This window comes from Poecile atricapillus, unplaced genomic scaffold, assembly GCF_030490865.1.
Source record: "Poecile atricapillus isolate bPoeAtr1 unplaced genomic scaffold, bPoeAtr1.hap1 scaffold_369, whole genome shotgun sequence".
Lineage (NCBI taxonomy): Eukaryota > Metazoa > Chordata > Aves > Passeriformes > Paridae > Poecile > Poecile atricapillus.
This window is the reverse complement of record NW_026709164.1, coordinates 4,826-26,132: the sequence shown is the minus strand read 5'-3', so window position 1 is coordinate 26,132 and position 21,307 is coordinate 4,826. Positions and strand designations below refer to the sequence as shown.

Here is a 21,307-nt window from a genome sequence, read left to right as displayed (position 1 = left end):
GATTAAAGTATGGCTTGTGAAACTGATCTAGACATGCACACAGACATAATCACCTTTAATCACAGCCTTTTGCATCTTCCCAGCAGCTTTGGGATTTGGCTCCTTGAGTTTCTCATCACAAGAGACCACAGAAAGTGCATTCACCCAGGAAGAGGCCAGAGGTGCAGACACACATGCTAAACTTAAACTGAGAGTTTATTCCAAAGAGCAACCATGGAGGTGAGGCCATGGTCTGCAGCTGCAACTGTTCTGGGGACTCCCAGCGTGCACTGAAATTTCAGAGCATTATTTGTGGGAGAGACTGTTGGAAATGGAAAATCTGCAGCCTTAGAAAAAGCCTGGATTGATGGAGTGGTGAAAGTACACAGACATTAGTAGAGTAATAATAAACCTATGTTCTTACAGTTGCAAATAAGAATATGCCTAGAGTAAGTAAGAAATTATATGAAGTAAAATAGTTGGAGGTATCAAGTGTAATAGTGTGATTTATAAAGTTAGAGATCTAGGAACTATAACAGAAGTGTGTGTGAATACGTGACCTGTTAGCTTGTTGGTTAAAAGACAGAAGCAGTGTGGCAAAATCAAGTAAAGGTGATAAGAGCTTAATAAGTGAAAACAAACTTTGTGTCAACTGTCTACTGGACTAAAAAGTTATACGTTGTCATGTAGAGAAGAAACTCGTAATTTCCTCGAGCTCTGGTTGACTTGTTGCCTGTAAATCTCACACCTCGGGACTGATATCTTATTGGGCTACTTAAGCAATAAATCATCTCAAAGCACGGTGGTCCCATCCCTTGTATTTCATCTCAACAAAAGACAATCTGTAAACTCTGCAATATCCTATCAGAGTCCTAGTTTGGCTTCATCCAAAGAAAAATGGGAGTTCACCTGACACCGACCAGTTGTGGAGAAATGTTCTTTGCCTCGCCCTTTGACCTCTACACAGAGGCTGCCTGGAAAATGGCCAGAACATCCTCCAAATCTGCAGCAAGGACGGGAAAAGCAGACAGAGATTCTTTTGATATTCATGATCCTGCTTCCTAGTACCCTTGACACCTGATTCTGACAATCAAATGTACACATGACAGAGCACCATGGCAAAATACTTCAGTCACTTTTTGTGATCTTTCTGAAAAGCCAGGGGAGAAATACATTCCGTACCTGATGGGATGTTGGCTGGCAAGTGCTGCTCTGGAGAAGTGCAGCTGCTGCTCTTTGGAGAGGCCACAGAAGTGCTTTGATGGTGCGCAGGAAATGGTGGAGTGATGAGCTGTGGCTGGAATTGAAATTTGTGTGTGCCTGCCTTGTCTGATGAAACCCCAAGTGCAGATGGAGCAAACACTTTCTTGGCACGTGCTGGGGAAGCTTCACGCCCTTGAGGATCTGGACTTGTCCTGGAAGGGCCTGCAGGTAGCTCTGAATCCTCAGGGGAGGCAGCACTGCGCTTCTGGCATGAAGGAGCTGTGCAGCAGGGAGGGAAGAAGAAAGGAAGCAAAGGGAAGGCTGGGTCACTACTGGTCCTCAGGTGTGTTTCCCTTGGCAGCAACTGTACTTCTCCCAAGGAAGACAGAAGCTCCCATCCTCCCAAGTAGGGGGAGAAGGAGAAAATTCCCTTCTCATGTTCTGAACCTTTGCAACAACCAATTCCTTGTCTACTGAGCTCTCCCGTACTTATTCATCTGTCTGGGAAAAGTGTCCTGCTGCCATTCCTTGGCAGGAGGCAACTGCCAGGAACTCAGCTGCCAGCTCTTCTCCCTTCTGCTCCAAAGGCACACAAAAACTTTAGAATCACAGCCTTCCCTATCTCCCCAGCAGCTTTTAGATTTGGCTGCTTGAATTTCTCAGCACAGAAGGCCACAGAACGTGCATTCACCCAAGCAGAGCCCGGATCTTCAGGCACACACTGAGAAATTCAACTGTGAGTTTATTCTAAAAGCAACCTTGTAGGTGAGGCCATGTTCTGCAGCTGCAGCTCTTCTGAGGCACACAGAGTTCATTTCAATGGCACGGCCCGATTTGCAGGCCAGTCAGTCTGAAACATCTGCAATATCCTATCACCGTCCTAGTTGGACTTCATTCCAAGAAACAGGGGAGTTCACCTAACACTGACCACTTGTCTGCTGGGCAATATTTTTCACCCAGCCCTTGCACCTCAGCAGACAGGCTGTCTGGAAAATGCCCAGAACAACCTCCACATCTGCAGGAAGGACAGGAAGAGCAGAGAATACTTTGGCATTCACAGTCCCACTTCCTAGTACACTTAACACTGTTTTCTACGTGATTCTCACTTGAGATCTAGCCATGACAGAGGACTCAGGGAAAACACTTGAAAGGCTCAGTTGCCAGGACCTATTGGAAAAGGAAGGGTAGAAACTCTTTCCCTACCTGATGGGTCGCAGGCTGGGCTGTGCTGCTGAGAAGATGAGCAGCTGTTGCTGTGTCCAAGGGGCCTGCAAGCAGCTTCAGGGTGGATTGGAGTGAGGTGAACCATGAGCTCAGGATGGCGTTTCAGGTCCAGGCGAACCAGTGGAACCGTGAGCTTGCGGAGATTAAATCTCTGGATGAGCTCTCTTGATGGTTCCACTGGTGAAGCCCCAACAAGTCCAGAGGTGGCACAGACTTTCTTGGCAGCTGCTGGGGAAGCCTCACTCTCCTGAGCACCTGCACTTCTCTTGGAAGGGCCTGGAGGCAGCTCTGAATCCTCAGGTGAGGCAGCATCGCGCTTCTGGCGCAAGGGAGCTGTGCAGCAGGGAGGGAAGAAGAAAGGAAGTAAAGGGAAGGCTGGGTCACTCCTGGTCCTCAGGTGTGTTTCCCTTGGCAGCAACTGTGCTTTTGTCAGGGAAGACAAAAGCTCACCTCCTCCCAAAACAGGGTGAGAAAGAAAAATATCACCACATGTCTCGGGGGGTTTGATGCCTATAGAACTTCAGTCAAACTTACAAGCTGCTTCCTCAGCTTGAGTTATAAGATATCAATAGAACCTGATAGATCTGTATCACCAGATATCAATAGAACCAGAATCATAACTTCATTTATTCAATTTATCTATTTAACCTGATATAGACGTCTTTCTATGCATTGTAGTGCCTAGTATATGGTTAACTGGTTGCTCAGTACTGGAGAGACGGGAAAAAAAAATTAAAATCTCACCAGGTGGTCAGTTTCAGAGATAGGGAATTATAGTACTAATGAAAAATTAGCAAACGTCAAGCCAATTAGCCACAAGATAAAGAAATTAGACCAGTTAGGACCAGACAGACCAAGGAACACCATAGCTGCAAAGAAGATGCAAAGACGACTTTGGAAGCCTTCCTCAAAGACCCCCAACGACCCCCAAATTGGGGAGGCGCAAGCACAGTGAAAAAGAACTATCTATAGCCAAGAGATTATACTATGTAAATTAATTCCAGAGTGTATAATATACTGTGTATATTAGTTCCATATGTTATAATGACATAGTAACACCAAGCAATAATAACTAAATATACTACAGCAATTGACAAAGGTGGATGAATTAGGAGGAGAAATCCTCCTCACCTCCAGCACTGAAATAAACAACTCTACACACATGGCTCTATGGGGTTTTATTCCCTTTGCAACAACCAGCTCCCTGTCTACTGAGCTCTCCCCTATCCCTTCAACCCTTGGCAGGAGGCAGCTGCCAGAAACCCAGATGCAGCCAGGCACAGCTCCCGGGCCCAGGAGCTCGGGGCGGTCACGGTGAAATCTGCTGTTTCTATAGTGCAGCCAGCCCCCAGCATCGCCCGGCACAGCCGCCACAGCCCGGGCCGGCACTTGGTGGAAGCCGCAGCGGCCGAAGTGGCACAGGAAGCTGCAGAACTTCAGAGCTGCGTGGCTCTGAAAGTGTGTGGGGCTGGCCCCTGGTCGCCGCCCAGGCTGAGCAGCTCCCGCTCGAAGAGGGAGCGGTCGATGACCAGCCCCTGGGCCTCGACCAATACGCCCAAGCCCTCGGCTCACCCGCACTCCCGGAGATCGCCCCGAGCGTCCCAGGGCCGCCCAACGAGCAGCGCCAGCCACGGTGCAGGGCCGGGCCGGCTGCCGGCCGAGCGGGCCAGCGTGTGGCGAGCGCAGGCACGGCGGGACTGTCCCACAGCCCCCGGCAGCCCGGCACAGCTCCCGGGCCCTGCCGGCACAGCAGCCTTGCCCAGCACGGGCAGGGGCCGCTCCTGCCCGGCCGGGCAGCGCCCACGGACAAAGCCCACGCCTCCCTCCGCGCCCGCAGCTCCCACCCCGTCTCACCGGCTCTGGGCGGCTGCCCGGTGGGGAAGGCAGGCAGCGACCCGTCCGTGGAGGGCCCCTGGAGGCGGCTGGGCTGGCGGCTACGCACCTCCAGCCCCGCGGCCAGTCTCTGCCTGTTGGCCCTGGTCCGGCGTTTGATGTGGAGCAGGAGCTCGGGGCGATCGCGGCGGAAGTTTGGGTTCATAAAGTGGAGCAAAGCCCCGGCATCGCCCGGCACAGCTGAGCCAAGCCATGACGGCACCTTTTGGAAGCCGTAAAGGTTGAGCTGGCGCACGAAACTGCCAAAGTGCGTGGCTTTGAAGCAGTCCGAGGCCGCCCCCGCCCCCTGGCCGCCCCCTCCGTGGGCGCCGCCCGGGCTGAGCAGCTCCCGCTCGAAGAGGAAGCGGTCGATGAGCAAGCCCTGGGCCTGGCTGTCCCAGCGCACGGAGCGGACGCGGGGGCTGTTCACCAGGCCCCACAGCTTGGCGGGGAAGGTGCTGGCATTGATTCCGGCGGGCAGCGGCAGCTCCTCCATGGCACCGATCTGTCTCCGACTGTCGCCGCAACGGCCGCGGCGCAACGGCCTGAGGGGGGCGCTGCGTTCGGCCCCGCGCGCGCCTGGCGCGGCCCCGGCGCGGGCCGGACTCGGCGAGGACGAGCGGGGCCTGAGGGGAGATAAGGCCAGGGAAGAGGAGGTGAAAAATGCATGGGGGAAATTATAAATGACATAGGAATTCCACTCATTGACAAAGATTGTTACTGCAATAAATGGAATTGATTGTTGCTAACTAAATTGGAACTGTTATTCCAGTTATTTTTAGAAACAATTGTCAGGAAAATTAATCCACAAACGCCAGAGGTTTATGTCCAAAAAGGAGACAGAGGAGTACTTTTTTCTTTATTCAAATAAAGAGAGAGGCCATGGGGCATTCCCCTGGGGTCTCTCAAATTTTCAAAGGGCTCAGCCTCCTTTTTATCCTAATTCCCGGCCGCTTGTCCCTTCTCTCTTTCCCCACAGGCTGAGGTACTTGACAGGTACAGACTGCCCGGAACACCTGATACCTGCGATACCTTCCCCCCACCCACAATGCATAATCCCTTCTTAATTCTTTACTTTTATGGAATTCATAGTGTTCTTTCAGTGCCTCTTTGATCTTTTAGTGGAATCCATCCCATTGTTTCTGTTGTCTCTCACTGAGAGCTGCTTCTTATCTGTCTCGTTAGGGACTTTTGGATTAGGTTCTTTTTCCCTTTGAACTGAAGATTGACGAGAGGGAGGCAGTTTTCTCTTGTTCGGTCTCAGTTGTTTTTTTTTTTCATATCAGCATTACAAGGTACAAGGAGCTATGTGCACTATGATAGAAAAGGGTAAAATGGCTAACAAAGATCCTCTTTTAAATGGGTAAAAGGTAAAGGTCTTTTTACAGACATGCTCATGAATTTCATGTCATATGCAATTCAGTGTTTCTTTGAATCCTAGAACTAAGTATTAGAAACAAGGGCACACACTCTGTATCTCAGACTCCAACAAGTCCTAAGTTTTGTTCCATACCCACCAATTCACTTTGTCTGCTTCCATTCTACTACTGCTTGCAGTGTTCCATACTTCTGGATCTGTTTAATTTTCAGAGCCTTCCCACTTAATGCACCAAGGGGTATCTGCCATATATTGGAATTTCTGAAGCACGCTCACTGACCATGCACTATCCCAAGCTTCAACCCAATCTTTTCTGTTCTGTCTTTCATACTTCAATTTTGACACTGGAATCTTTTCTTTAATAACCTTTGCTATCTTTTCATAACACTATCCATAATTCCCTAATCTCCCATACCAGCCTAGTTTTGGTTCATCCTTTCCTCCATTTTCATGACAATCCCATAGAGATGAATACTTTGGCTTCACGGCATTTTCAAACACTGTCTTCTTTTGGTACTCGTAATCTATTTGCAATACACAGCTCACATTTTCATTTTTATTCTTTTGTATTTCAGGTAATTTTGATGTTATAATTCCCCAACTTATTGGGTCTCCTGCTGCCTTTGGTATTGGCAGACAGGCAGTTATTTTGCTGGTGTTTTGCATGTTGGCAAAATCTTTAATTAATCCAATCACCACATTTTCTGCCTGGATAGTATTAGAGACTTTTCTCACTTGTGTTTCTGGCTGCACCCCCACATCCCTCTTCATTCTAAAATGAAGAGTTGTCAGCTGATCCTTTTGCATTTCACATCTCAAGGTAACATTGATTCCAACTGATGGCACTAAAGGCCATAAAATAATCACCATTACAGTCACTAGCAACCTAGACATTTGAAACAATCAAACCCGCTTTATCTGCAGCTCTGTTGGCCCTACAGTTTGTACAGTCCACAGTGCAGGGGAAACCTTCTTCACTCTGGTGTAATGTATGCAGGGATCCAGTCCAGCTCCTTTGACTGCTGTCAAGGTAGTTAACAGTACCTGATAGGGTCCATTCCACCTTTCTTTTAATGCTTCTTCCTTCCAGCTTTTACCGTACACTTCATCTCCCGGGGGGATGTCATGAACTGGATTCTCAAGAGTCAGCGGCCTATTCCACACAAGGGTGCTCCAAAGTCGAGCTAGATCTTTTCCAAGAGACAGAACATAATTCTACACCTCTTGCTTCCCTGTAACATGTACATTTGGATTAGGTTGAGGGGATTCCTATGGTTTCCCATACAATATCTCACAAGGACTGACTGACATCCCGCTTCTAGGCTTTATCCGAATCCTCAGCAGTACTATTGGTAAAGCTTGTGGACACTGCAATTTAGCTTCTTGGCATATTTTGCTGATTTGCCTCTTCAAGGTCTGATTCATCCTCTCTACCTATCCACTGGATTGGGGTCTCCATGGTGTATGGAGATCCCAAGCTATTCCCAGCAACCTACTCACCTCTCCCACTACTGTGGCTATGAAATGTGGGCCCTTATCTGATGATATTCCTAGAGGCACCCCAAATCTTGGAATGATTTCTTGCTGTAACCACTTGACTGTCTCCTTTGCTTGATTTGTGCAATAGGGAAGAGCTTCTGGCCATCCTGAAAATGTGTTAACCCTTACCAATAGATATTTGTATCCTCTAGTTCTTGGTAATTCTACAAAATCTACTTGCCAATAATCTGGTTCTACTCTTACCCAAATTCTTCCTAATTGTGCCTGTTGTCTAGCCACTGGATTGTTCTTCAAGCAAGTTTCACATTTTGACATTGCCGATTTTGCCATTGTTAACATCTGTACTGAAATTAAATTTAGTTTGAACAATTTCACCAATGCCTCTGCACCCCAATGACATTCGTTATGTTTAATTTGTAGAACTTCTCTCATTATCAAGGGGGAACCACTACTTGTATCTGTGTAGTCACCTACCACCCTTCTGAATTCTTCTGTGCATTCAGTGAGCATCACAATTTCTCATCCTCTATTGAATATTTTGGTTCTGGATGTAAATGGAGTTGTGATACATTAGTTTTTAAAGGTATCAATGCCATTGCAGTTTGCACTTCTCGAGCAGCTTGTCGGGCTGTCCAGTCTGTTTTCCGATTTCCCTCATGAATTTTGGAGCTTCCTGATTGGTGAGCTTTGCAGTGCATGATTGCTACTTGCTCAGGCTTTTGTACTGCTTTTATTAATTGCAGGACTGCATCTTGATGTTTAATGTGTGTGCCTTGAGAAGACAGCAGTCCTCTTTCTTTCCACAGTGCCCCATGTACATGCACCACTCCAAAAGCATATTTTGAATCAGTCCAGATATTTACTTTCTTCCCTTCACTCAGCTCTAATGCCCTGGTTAAAGCAGCCAGTTCTGCTCGTTGGGCAGATGTGTTTGCTGGCAAGGCTTTGCCTCCACCACTGCACCTGTTGTTGTTACTGCATATCCAGGGTATCTGGTCCCGTTCTCCACAAAACTGCTTCCACCTGTAAACAGCTCCCAGTCTGCCTGTTCCAGTGGGACATCTTTCAGCTCTAGCTGAACAGGTGTGTTCTATCACTTCCACACAATCGTGTTCCAATGGGCCGTCTTCAGTTGTGGTACCTAGGAACAAAGCTGGATTCAAGAGGTCAGTTGTCTTTAGTGTGACATCATCCTGCTCAGTCAGGATTACCTGGAATTTCATCATCCTGCTTGGAGATAGCCAATGGCTCCCCTTTTGTTCTAAAACAGTGGTCACCATGTGTGGCACATAGACATCTATGTGTCTACCCATCGTGAGTTTCCTAGTTTCTTGTGTCAGCATCACGGTGGCTGCAACTGCCCACAGGCATGAAGGCCATCCAGCACTCACGTGGTCAAGTTGTTTGGAGAAGTAGCTTACCAGCCTTTTCCAGCTTCCCAAACCTTGGGTCAGCACTCCCTGTGCTAGATGTGATCTTTCATGCACAAACAGCTGAAAATCTTTGGATTGGTCAGGCAGTCCTAATGCTGGAGTTGTTGTCAATGCCTCCTTCAGTTTGAGGAAGGTCTCCTTCTGTGGTTTGTCCCAGGTAAATTGCTGTGTCTTGTGGGCTTCATTCAGGGGTTTTGCAATTAGTCCATAGTCCATGATCCACAGGCAGCACCATCCAGCCATCCCGAGGAAGACTCGCAGCTCATGCAGGTTCTGGGGTTCTGGAATAGCACAAATAGCTTGAATATGATCAGTACCCAGCTTACGTTGCCCTTGTGAGATTTCACATCTCAGGTAAATCACAGTTTGTGGGGCAATTTGTGCCTTCTCTTCAGACACCTTATATCCTCTCATTCCCAGCTGATTTAAAATTTCAATTGTTACCTTTATGCAGGTTGTCTTTTCCTCTGTAGCTATCAGTGAATCATCAACATACTGTAACAGCAGGTATTGCTCCCTCGGAACTTGCCCATTCTCGGTCCAAATCTCCAGCTCTTTAACCAGCTGGCTTCCAAATAGGGTTGGACTGTTCTTGTATCCTTGTGGGAGTTGTGTCCAGGTGAGCTGGGTTTTCCTTCCATTTTCTGGATTTTCCCATTCAAAGGCAAACAGTTTCCTACTTTCTTTGTCAAGGGGTATGCAAAAAAGGAATCTTTTAAATCAATTACAGTAAACCATTTCTATTTCTCTTTCACAGATGTCAACAATGTGCAAGGATTAGCTACCACTGGGTAAATATCTTTAGTTATTCCATTTATTGCTCTCAAATCATGTACTAGTCTGTACTCACCATTTGGTTTCTTTACTGGAAATACTATTTCCAGTCTATTAAATTCTGATTCACATTCTTCTAGAATTTGGTACTTCAAAAATTTATCAATAATCTTCACTATTCTTTGTCGTGCTTCTGTCTTTATGGGATACTCTTTAACCTGCACAGCTTTTGCCCCTTCTTTTAATTCCACATGTACTGGTGGTGCCAATTTAGATTTTCCTGGTATGTCTGTTTCCCATACAGAGGGAATTACTGCATCCTCTACTTCCCAAGGGATGGTAAGGACTAGTTTTTCTTTTATCATTAAAATTTGTCCTGTCTTCGATTCAGGTATTTTCATTAAAAGTTCCCCGTTCTCAAAAGTTATGACTGCATCAAGTTTTGCTAATAAATCTCCTCCTACAAAGTGGAATTGGACACTCAGGCATATATAAAAATTCATATGTTGAAACTTTGTTTCCAAAACACAAATCCAGGGGTTGCAGGAATGTCCAATTCTCCTCCTTCCCTGTGGCTCCAGCTATTGTTACTGTTTTGTCTCCAATTTGCCCTTTTAGAACATTTAGCACAGAATATGTAGCTCCCCTATCCACCAGAAATTTTACTTCTTTATCTCCCAATTGTAGAGTTACTAAAGGTTCTTGTGTTGTTTTTTGTTCCGATTCTAGTCAGCTGCTGTACTCCCCCAGCCCCATTAATTTCAAAGTGTCTTGATTCTGGTTGAACTGATTGCCCTGGTTAAACCGATTCGGGCATTCATTTTTCCAGTGCCCCTCTTGTCTACAATAAGCACATTGATTTAACCCTAATCTTGGCAAAACCCATCTCCCTTGTCCTCTGCCAAGTCTGCGCCTCCCCAGTCCATGACCACCTCTGCCATGTCCTCTGAAACCTGGATTCTCTCTTCCTTGGATCACTGCCAAAAGATTTTGCTGCTGTTTTTTACTAGATTCTTTTTCCCTCTTTTTGTATACTTTCCAAGCCACTTCAAGAAATTTATTCAAATTTCTTAATTCCTCTCCTTCTAATTTCTGCAATTTTCTCCTAATATCATTTTACAACTGCCTAAGAGAAATGAACGCAAGCTCAACTTTCGTTTGTTCTGTTTCTAGTTAAAGATCTGTGTACTATCTCACTGCCTCCTTAAGCCTTTCCAAAAATGCAGCAGGGGATTCTTTCTTTTTCTGTCTTACCTCATACAATTTAGACCAATTCATAGCCTTAGGTATAGCATTCCCAACCACTCCTGATATCTCTTCAGCCTCCGCATGTCCCCAAAGGCATTGGGATCCCACCCTGGATCCTTGGTCAGAAAGTTCTCATCTAAAGTCCCCATCACCACCCCAATTCTGAGATCTTCTCTCACCTTCTCCTTGGCTGCTCTAAGCACCATCTCTTTCTCAGTAGAGTCCATTAAATTATCCAGTATTACTTGTATATCTTCTCAATCTGCATTCTGAGTTTTCATAATCATTTTTACCACCCCTGCTACTTTATCAGGATTTTCTCTATAAGTTCCAGCTGATTGTTTCCAAATTATCAAGTCTGCAGAGGAGAAAGGCACTTTTACAAACACTGGCCCCTCTACTCCTACTCCTTGTCTCAAGGGGGCAATCACAGTCCGCCTTTGTCTGCCCAAATCTTTTCCCGTTCTACCCAGAACCGGAGCAAGCTTTGACCGAGTCCGATGGGACACCGGTGTCACTGATTTATTATCATCACCCCCGCTACTGCTATCCTCCTCCCCAGCATTTTTCACATTTCCTTGTATCACAGTTAGATCTTGATCATCTCCCAGAGAAGAAGGATCAGGTGAAGGCGGTAGAGGAGGATAAAGAGGGAAAGGTGAAGTGGGGTTAGGCGAGATAGGGTTAGGTGAAATAGGATTAGATGAAGTGGGGGCAGACAAAACAGAATCAGGTTCTTTTGTTTGTGCTAGAGCCACTTGTAAATCAACATCCATCTCTTTCCCCTGACGCAAACTTTCTTTTAATGCCAAGTGCTCTAAACAACTTTTCCTTTTACACAAACCTCACATTTATCACTCACACATGCCTTAACTGCCATCAATCCACACTCAGCCTGCCATTCTGGCTTGTCTCTCAAACAGAAAAACAAATCTACATACGGAACTTCATCCCATTTTCCCTCTTGCTTACAGAACAACATCAACTGTAAAATGGTGTTATACTGCAAAGATCCATTTCTTGGACACTTTTCCCCACTGTCCAGGTCATATCCTGGTCACCATGTATTACAATAATCAATCAACTTTACGTAAATCTTGCCCAAAGTTACCCTGTTTCCAATGTGCCAATAAGCACCCCAAAGGAGAAGTACGTGCTATAGGGGCATTGCCACCTCAAATCCCTTTAAGCTTCTCCATGTTACAGTTACAATACACCACACACCACTGATGTTGAACCTGCAACGCTTTCACTTCTGTTGTCTGACAGACAGCGCCTGGGCAATACCAGGAATTCCTCCAGCCCAACCGTGCGGAGATTTCGCTGTGTCTTATTGGCAGGCACCAGAGCAGACTGAAAAGCACCTTACCTCTCTCAGAGGGACGTTGTGAGCAGAGGAGACGGTCACGGCCGGATGGGCTCCCCGAGAATCCCTCGGTGCCGGCTGGAGCGTGATCGGGTCATGAACTCGCTCAGCAGCACTCACAGGGTCCCATCTGGGTCACCAAAATGTCAGCGTTCAGGAACACACATAATCACAGATTGATTATATACAGGTGCTTTATTGAAGCGCGTGGGAACTAGGGGTATCAGCAACCCAAATCTAGCTCCATCGTCTTTGTCCAAAGTGCACATATTTCTACAATTTCAGCTGTAGCAGTAATCACTACAACAACCTTATCAATATTGCTTCATTAATATTGCATCATTAACTTTATCGATATTTCTTCATGAGAGTTAGCTCATCCTTGTACGAACATGTACAAATCTTATCTCTGGGTGGGTATCTTGGAGACCCCAAGCACCAGTTCCTGTTACCGTAAACATTTCAGCTTGCTAGACCATCCCTAATACCAAACATTCTTGTGGCCTAATTCTACATGATTTTCAGAAACATTATTCAGAGACATTTAACCCCACAGTAACAGAATTACCAAGAATCCACTGTGACACTGCAGGGCCCAAAGAACCAAGGATCCACTGTGACTCCACGGAGTGTCATGGAACCGTGGAGACCATTGTGACACTCCAGGGCCTCATGGAACCATTCTGACACCAAGCTGGGTGGGAGTGTGGATGTGCTGGAGGGCAGGAGGGCTCTGCAGAGGGACCTGGACAGGCTGGATGCAGGGCCCAAAGCCAACAAGGTGAGGTTGAACAAGACCAAGTGCCGGCTCCTGCACTTTGGCCACAACAAGGCCTGCAGTGCTCCAGGCTGGGGACAGAGTGGCTGGACAGCGGCCAGGCAGAAAGGGAGCTGGGGCACTGATGGACAGCAGGCTGGACATGAGCCAGCAGTGTGCCCAGGTGGCCAAGAAGGCCAATGGCCCCTGGCCTGGATCAGGAATGGTGTGGCCAGCAGGAGCAGGGCAGGGATTCTTCCCCTGTGCTCGGCACTGCTGAGGCCACACCTCGAGTGCTGTGTCCAGTCCTGGGCCCCCAATTGAGGAAGGCCATGGAGGGGCTGGAGCGTGTCCAGAGAAGGGCAACAAGGCTGGTGAGGGGTCTGGAGCACCAGTCCTGTGAGGAGTGGCTGAGTGTGGTGGGTTTTAGCTCTAGCTAAAATCACCAGAGTACTTCCTTCTGTCTTACTGTGAGATATGGATTAGGATAAGGGCAAAACAGCTTTAAAACTGAATAGGAATAAAGAAACTTTATGATCAGGACTACAAGAATAAGAAACAAGCCAAAAAGCTTTAGTAACCTTTCCTCCCCCTACCAAACTTTTCTTTCGCAACTGACACGGCAGATACAAAACCTGGGATGTTAAAGCAGTTCCAACTATACAGTAGTCTTTTCATCGGTCTGTGCAGGGAGAGGAGATTTCTTTTGTCATGACATGGAGAGTTCTCCACAAGAAACATTTTTCTCATCAATTTTCATTTCTAGGAATGGCAGTCACCCGGGCACAAACTCTGCCCTCTCCTCCCATTTTCCCACCACTCAGAGGTGTGTTCATGGGCCATGAGCTAAGGGGTATATTTTAAGGATGGGTTATGCAAAGGCAAAGGTTCTCTTCATCTCTGAGAATAGAGGTTTTCTTCTTCTCTCCCTGGGGGCAAAGGGTCTTCATCAGCTCTCATCTCCCTCTCTCTCTGTTCAAGCTCTCATGGGATCACAGCTACTCCACCATCTGCTTGGCTTCATCCATGGATACCTTTGCCCAGATCTACAGCTTGAATACTTCAATCCCCCAATACTCTTTCATGAATTAAAGGAGTTAATTTTCAGAGCATTATTATTCATCTCCATGGCCCTACCAAAAGACTATATCAGCTTATTAGAGCATCTCCTCATTCTCCTTCCATCTGAGGCTTGATTCCTTCTTTTACTGTCCTTGATGTTTCACATTGTCTTTTCACGTGTCACTTGGTTCTTTTCTTTTCCTGGAGAGAGGATTAAAGTCTGCAGGTCTCCTCTGTGTAGTGGAAGGGTTAAATCTGTCCCAAGCCATGGCAGGCAGTGGTGGTGTGGGATTTCAGGTGTGGCTGGTGCCAGCTCTCAGGAGCTGTCTGTGCGGGCCGGGGGGCAGGGGGGGTGTTGGCGAGTGTCATCAGCCGTGGCCTGGCCCAGCCTGGGGGCCGGGGGCTCCCCTGGGAAGGGCTTTGGCCACCCCGCTGGAACGGGACCCGGAGGGCTTCCCGGGAAAGCCAGCACCGCAGCAGAGCCTGGCCTGGCCTGGGGGGGATCCCGCAGTCTCCATCTCCCCCCGGGAGCAGCTGGGGTCCGGCCCAGCCCCCCCCAGGCCGCACAGGCCACGGGGGAGCGGGGCCAGCCACACCAGAGCTCTGCTGCCTTTCAAGGCTGCAAAGAAAGAGACCAGTTCCTGGCCTTGGGTTTTTAAAAGGTGCCATTCACAAAGGTGAAGTTACTTTGCAGTGCTGCAGAATGCTGTCAGTTGTCAGAACTGGCCAGCTATTGGCTTGATCTCAAGCACAGAAGGAACTCCCCACAGCCTCTCTCAGAGGAATCACTTCAGTGGCTGTTTCCCACTTTGTTCCCTAAATGCTCATCTACCACACCCTTTGAACATAATTCTCATTACTCACAGCTCTCAAGGCCTTATTTAAAACCAAAAGTGTTTCTCCAGTATCAACCAAAAATTCTACTTTTATTAATTTTTTTTCCCAGTTGCAGTTTTATAACCAGGGGGTCTGTTGGGGTGGACTCCCCAGGTTCCCTTCAGTCTTCTTGTGGATGTGTGACTGCAACCACCCCTCCTTTCCCTTCTTTCTTTTGGCCATCTCGCTTCCACTTTGGACACTCATTTTTCCAGTGATCAAATTCTCCACAGTTCGCACATTGGTCTCTACCCAGTCGAGTCCGGCCTCGTTTGGGTGGTCCTTGTCTGTGCTTTCCTTTCCCTTTTCCTTTTTCCTCTACCACTGCTACTAGCTTCTCCATGTCTTGCTTATATCCCTTTTCTCAATTGCTGAAAACTCTCCATGCCTCTTCCAATAAGGCTTCTAAGTTTCACCCATCTGCCCCCCAAAGCTTTTGGAGTTTACACCTCATGTTCCCTGTGGGTTGTTCCAGAAATAGATGAACTAGCTGCTGTATTCCTACTTCAGAGCCCGGCTCCAGTGGTGTGTGTCTGTGCATCGCAACCTTCCAAGGATCTGGGAATTCCGAGGGAGATTCCGAGGGACCTTGTTTGATTGCATATAAGGCTGCCCAGTTCATGGTTTTAGGTCCAGCCCTCTCCACTCCCTTCACTCTCCACTCCTGGGAGCTTTCTGACTTTCTCCTTCCACTCAACTGATTTGGATCCCATTGTGGGTCCTGTAAAGTATTCTTTTCCATCCATTTGTAATGTTTTATAATGGTCCTTTGCCAGGTCCCCTGCTGGTTTTAGAACCAATTGTTTCTCAGTTTTGGTTAATGCATCTAATAACAATTGTGTATCACTTCAATCTGGGTTATGTTGTTTGACTATATATCGTAAACATTTGGCAGTGTTTACTGGGTCACTTTGATAATTCTTTGTGACCTTTTCTCAGGCCTCTGTGTCGAGAGGAGAAAAGGGTTCCTTAACTACCATTGTCCCTTCTGGTCCTATTGCTCCCCACAAGGGTGCCTGTAGTACCTGCTTTCTGCTCCGGGATGCAATCGGGCTACCTGGGGGTGTTGGGGCTGATGCCCCCTTAAAGCTGTCGGGAGGAGGTGGAGGGGAAATGGAGCTTCCAGGTGTGGAGGGGGCAGAGGAGCAAATGGAGCTTCCAAGTGCACCTCTTCCTCCTCCTGCCTCCTAAAGGGAGGGCTGATTAAATTAGTACAGTTCTTTTCTTGCTGGGCTGCTGCTGGATAGGCCTTACTCAGCCTAATGCACCTAATGCATATTCATTTCTTGGCTCCTCCCATCCCCATTCCATATGGTAATGAGCTCCACACCCCTCTGGACATGCCCAGTTCACTCTGGTGGTCACTGAGGGGTCTTCAGGGATGAAGGCTCGGAACTGTCCAAACCCCTGGGTCAACTCCGTCCAGCTCTGGAGCCAGAAGACCTTATTCATCTCAGTGCTTTTTCTTTCCTAGGGCACTATGTTAAAATAGATGTTACAGCCACTATACAGTGGAGTAAATAATTCTGATTAAGACCTTTTTGTCGAGTCATGATCCTAATCAATCACCTCTATATGTATATAATACTTCTGCTGTGCTGCTCTTCATGTTGCAGGACAAAGTTGTACAAAGTTTCAATTCCACCTCTATAATCCTTTATAGAGAAATCCTTTACAAATCCTGGGGCTCGGACTGGATCCAGCCACTCCCAGGCTCCTCTCACAGAAGGAGTTTAGAAATCCTGGGGGTCCTGGCTTGGGGGATCTTGGGGTGTAATTGGGGTGTTGGGGGTCTTTTCTGCACCTGGTGACCCAACAGGAGCTTCTCTAATAACCTTTGCCTGAAGCTCCCACTGTGCCCATGACAGGAGCCCCTGGCAGTGTCTGTGACATCCCGGCTCTTTGGCAGCCTGGGCACTGCTGGGATGTCACCCTGGAGCCCCTGGCAGTGTCGGTGACATCCCGGCTCTTTGGCAGCCTGGGCACTGCTGGGATGTCACCCTGGAGCCCCTGGCAGTGTCTGTGACCTCACTGTTCTTTAGGAGCACAGGGATGTCACCACTGGACTCCTGTCACTGCCTGTGACAAATTGGCTCCTTGGCAGCGTGGAGACACCTCTGTTGTCACCCTGGAGCCCTGGGACTGTCACCTCACGACCCTTAGGAAGATGAAGGAGCCCTGGGATGTCACCAAGGAGCCCCTGGGGCTGCACGTGAGCTCACAGCTCTTCAGCAGCCTGGAAAGCCTGGGATCTGTTCATTCCTGCTCTGCTGAGGATGGATCCTCAGCAACTTGGAGGGAGGTTCCCTGATGAGTTTTACTTCTCCAGAGGCTTGTTCAGTCTTCAGCTCTTCATTCCAGGAATTCAGCCTCAAAAACTCATTAAGATTTCAAATTGCTCTACAAGACAAGCCCATGGGAATAATTTAATTTCAAGTCTTCTATTCTTCTATGGTAAATTTTACAGATTTCAGAAGTGTATTCAAAGAGAATATACTATATTTTTAAAATAGTGCAGGGTTTTTTTTGTCCTATTTAGTTTTGTTTTCCTGTTTATAGATTGATATCAGCAATCTCCAGTTGACATTGATCCTGAGCACCTCCTAAATCACTCTGAACAGATCTGAAAATCAATTCCCTTTATGGCTGACAGTCCATCAGACTTTGTCCCTAAAGCCCCCCATCTCAGGGCTGGGGTCTCATTCCAGCCCTGGCCCCCAGAGCAGCTGAGGAATGGAGCCACATCCAGGGGTGTCCCCAGGGCTCAGGACTGGGGCCAGCTCAGTTCAATCTCTTTATTGCTGCTCTGGAGCAGGGCACCCAGGGCCCCCTCAGGCAGCTGCCAGGGGAGCCCAAGCTGGGTGGGAGTGTGGCTGTGCTGGAGGGCAGGAAACTCTGCAGAGGGATCTGGGCAGGCTGGAGCCATGGGCCCAGGACAATTGGATGAGGTTCAGCAAGGCCAAGGGCCGCGTCCTGCCCTGGCCTCACAACCACCCCAAATCCCTGGCCGTGCCCTGGCCCTGATCCCCACAGCCTGTCCTGTTCCCTTCATCCCTGCATTGCCAGGGACTCTGTGGGACACGGGAGCTCTGCTGTGCCTATGGAGGGAGCTCCAAGTGCCACCACTGCACTGGGAACCACAACTCATCGGCTTTGTGTCCTTTGGGGCTCAGCAACTGGGGACACTCAGAGGCACAGCAAGTTTCTCTTCATGGCCAACAGAAAAAATGGAAACATGATCCAATTTGAAAAACATCAAAACTCTTCCCTCAGCAATGTGAGACAACCCAGCAGCATCTGATGTGCCCACTATCCACCAGGGATATCCATACAGGAACATTTTTAAATGAAGGTAATTATTGGAACCATAAACAAAATTTAGGCGTTTCATGATGAGTTAATTGAAGTTCTTAAAGACTGGGCAACTCCCTGAAGCTCCAAGTGTGAAGCCACTCAGTTGAGAGCCATTGGAATGCCCAGAGTGCAGCTTGAGGAGGAAGTCTGGGAGCAATGGGAAGGACACAGATGCAGCTGCTCTCGTTAAGAGATGTCCTTAGACACGGCCATTTAAACAGGAGATGTGGAAACTCATGATTGAAGAAGGACATGAAATAAGAGACAGAATATTGGTGACACAATCACAGGGGAAGATCAGTATTCCTTTTCCTGACATCATACAATTCCAGGAAATTCCTGGTCTCTCCTGGTGGGAAAATTTTGACATTATTTAAAAGTACTCAACTGACCCAGCTGATGAGATGTGCTCGTGCACCTCACAAGCTGCAGGTCCCCTACAGCCCTGGAGGGCTCCTGTCCCATCTGCTCTGCTCCAGTCTAAAACAGGGACCAGCATTGTCCCAGGATCATCAGAGAGCTGAATGGGAAAGGATCTCAGCAAGTCTGCAGCCCAAGGTGTCAGCAACAGGCCAAGAGCAGGTGGTTCAAGGCTTGATTTGGTCTGGATTGGCAAATGGCAAAGAACAGGGAGGGGGCAGCATGTCAGCACCTGGCTGAGCCCATGGGAACAAAGGTTTCCTCCTGTGCTGGCTGCTGTCCCCTCTTTCCCCTTGCCCCCATTGTCTTTTGTCTCCCCCCAGCCCCCGGTGAAGAGCCTGGCTCTGTGTTCTCCATCAGCTCCTCGGTGGCACTGCCAGGCTGGGATGAGGAGCCCCTGAGCCTTCCCTGCTCCGGGCTGGACAAGCCCAGCTCCCTCAGCCTCTCCTCAGAGCCCAAGGGCTGCAGCCCCAGCTTGGAGGCCCTTGCGTGACCCTGCTCCAGCTGCCAGACATCTTTCCTGCCCTGGGGAAGCCAAGGCAGGCCCCAGGGACCGGGATAATGCATGTCCTTGATGTCCTGCTCACACAGCCCCGGCCCCTTGTCCCCGTGCCAGGCTCTGGGCTGGATCCTGTGCAACATCCTTAGGCTGTGGCTCCAGGAGCAGCGGGGGGATAGCGGGGGACAGGGGACCCCACTGGGCATGAACAGTGTTGGACTTCTCTGGGGGGGTCAGTGTGAGAGGGGGCTGGGGCAGAGTGACCAATGCAGTGACCTCACACAGCCCCCTCTGATGTCACAGCCTGCTCTGTGACGTCACACAACTGGTCTGTGATGTCACAAACCACTCTGTGATGTCACATCCAAATCTGTGACGTCACTGCCAAGTTAGTGATGTCACAGCCTTCTCTGTGATGTCACAGCCTGCTCGATGATATCAGACCTCCACCCTGTGATGTCACAGCCTGCTCTGTGATGTCATAGTCCGATCTATGATGTCACAAACCACTCTGTAATGTCACAGCCAACTCTGTGATGTTACAAACCACTCTGTGACATCACACAACTGGTTTCTGACATCAAAACCACTCTGTTATGTCACACAGCCACATTGTAATGTCACAGCCAGCTCTGTGACGTCACAGGCATATCTGTGATGTCACCGAAGACTCATTTATGTCACAGCCTTCTCTGTGACGTCTCACACAACTGGTCTGTGATGTCACAAATCACTCTGTTATGTTACACTGCCACAATGTAATGTTACAGCCTGCTCTGTGATGTCAGAGCTCCACCTGTGATGTCAAAGCCTGGCCTGTTTCATCACGTAACTGGTCTCTGATGTCACAAACCACTCTGTGATGTCACAAAGCCACATTGTTATGTCACAGCGAATTTGCTGATGTCACAGTCAGCTCTGTGATGTCATACCCTGCTCTGTGATGTCACACCTCCACCCAGTGATGTCACAGCCAGATCTGTGATGTCACAGCCTGCTCTGTAACATCACAGAACTGGTCTGTGATGTCACAAACCACTATGTGATGTCACACAGCCATATTGCAATGTCACAGCCACCTCTATGATGTCACATCCTGCTCTGTGATGACACAGTCAGCTCAGTGATGTCACACAACTCATCTCTGATGTCACAAATCACTCTGTGATGTCACAAAGCGCCACTGTCATGTCACAGCGAATTCTGTGATGTCACAGTCAGCTCTGTGATGTCACAGCCAACTCTGTGATGACACAGCCTACTCTATGATGTCAGACCTCCACCCTGTGATGTCACACCCATATCTGTGATGTTACCGACAATTCATTTATGTCACAGCCTTCTCTGTGATGTCACACAACTGGTCTGTGATATCACAAATCACTCTGTGATATCACACAGCCACACTGTAATGTCACACCCTGCTCTGTGATGTCACTGCCTGCTCTATGATGTCACATCCAAATCTGTGATGTCACAGCCACCTCTGTGATGTCAGATCTCTACCCTGTGATGTCACAGCCTGCCCTATGATGTCACACAACAGGTCTGTGATGTCACAAACCACTCTGTGATGTCACACAGCCACACTGTAATGTCACAGCAAATTCAGTGATGTCACATCCTGCTCTGTGATGTCACTGCCAGCTCTGTGATGTCACACTCTTCTCAATGATATCTGACCTCCACCCCGTGATGTCACAGCCTGCTCTGTGATGTCACAGAGACAGCCTATGATGTCACAGCAGCTCAGTGACCTCACAGAACCCACTCTGTGATGTCACAGCCCACTCTGTCACCTCATGTCACCAGATGATAAATTGTCTACCCCAGGTGAGCACACACTGCTCCTTCTCCAAACCCACTGGCCCATGGACACCACACAATGCCCATTGTGGAAGGAGGGGAACTGGAAGTTCTCCAGCCTCAGTGTCCTGCCAGCTCAGCCAGGCCCACTGGAACATTGGGCTCCAGCACCAGCAGGGACCAGCAGAGAGACCCCAGCACAGAAGAATGCATGTGGAAAGGGGAGGGGAAATATGTTCATCATTTTGGGCTCATGATTACCATATGTCTGTTTAGTCTGGGACAATCAATGAATGGCTGTGTGCAAAATACAGAATAGAAACAGAAACTTCCCTGTGCTCAGCATGCCCGGCTTTGGGAGGAGCTGTCCCCCCGAGCATCCGGCCACATAAAGAATGCTGCTTCTCAATGCTGCATTGCTGCTGAGGAGTTTTTATTTTAGGGAATTTTGGGCACACTCCCAGTGCCAAGGAAAGCTGTGTCTGCTGCTGTTCACAAACAGAGAAGGGCTGCTGGGAGATGTGGTGGTCAGAGGCTGCCTGGGGTACAGTGACCA

General features: G+C 48.4%; 1 protein-coding gene across 1 annotated transcript; it reads right to left on the bottom strand.

Annotated features, from left to right (window-relative positions):
• Window positions 1-2,284: 2,284 nt before the first annotated feature.
• Window positions 2,285-5,818, bottom strand: LOC131574515 (heat shock transcription factor, X-linked member 4-like). Its single transcript, XM_058828991.1, has 4 exons — window positions 5,796-5,818; window positions 4,261-4,904; window positions 2,386-2,739; window positions 2,285-2,295 (listed from the first exon to the last, which is right to left on the bottom strand). Exons 1-4 carry the CDS (start codon window positions 5,816-5,818, stop codon window positions 2,285-2,287), a joined length of 1,032 nt encoding a protein of 343 aa, XP_058684974.1.
• Window positions 5,819-21,307: the final 15,489 nt, after the last annotated feature.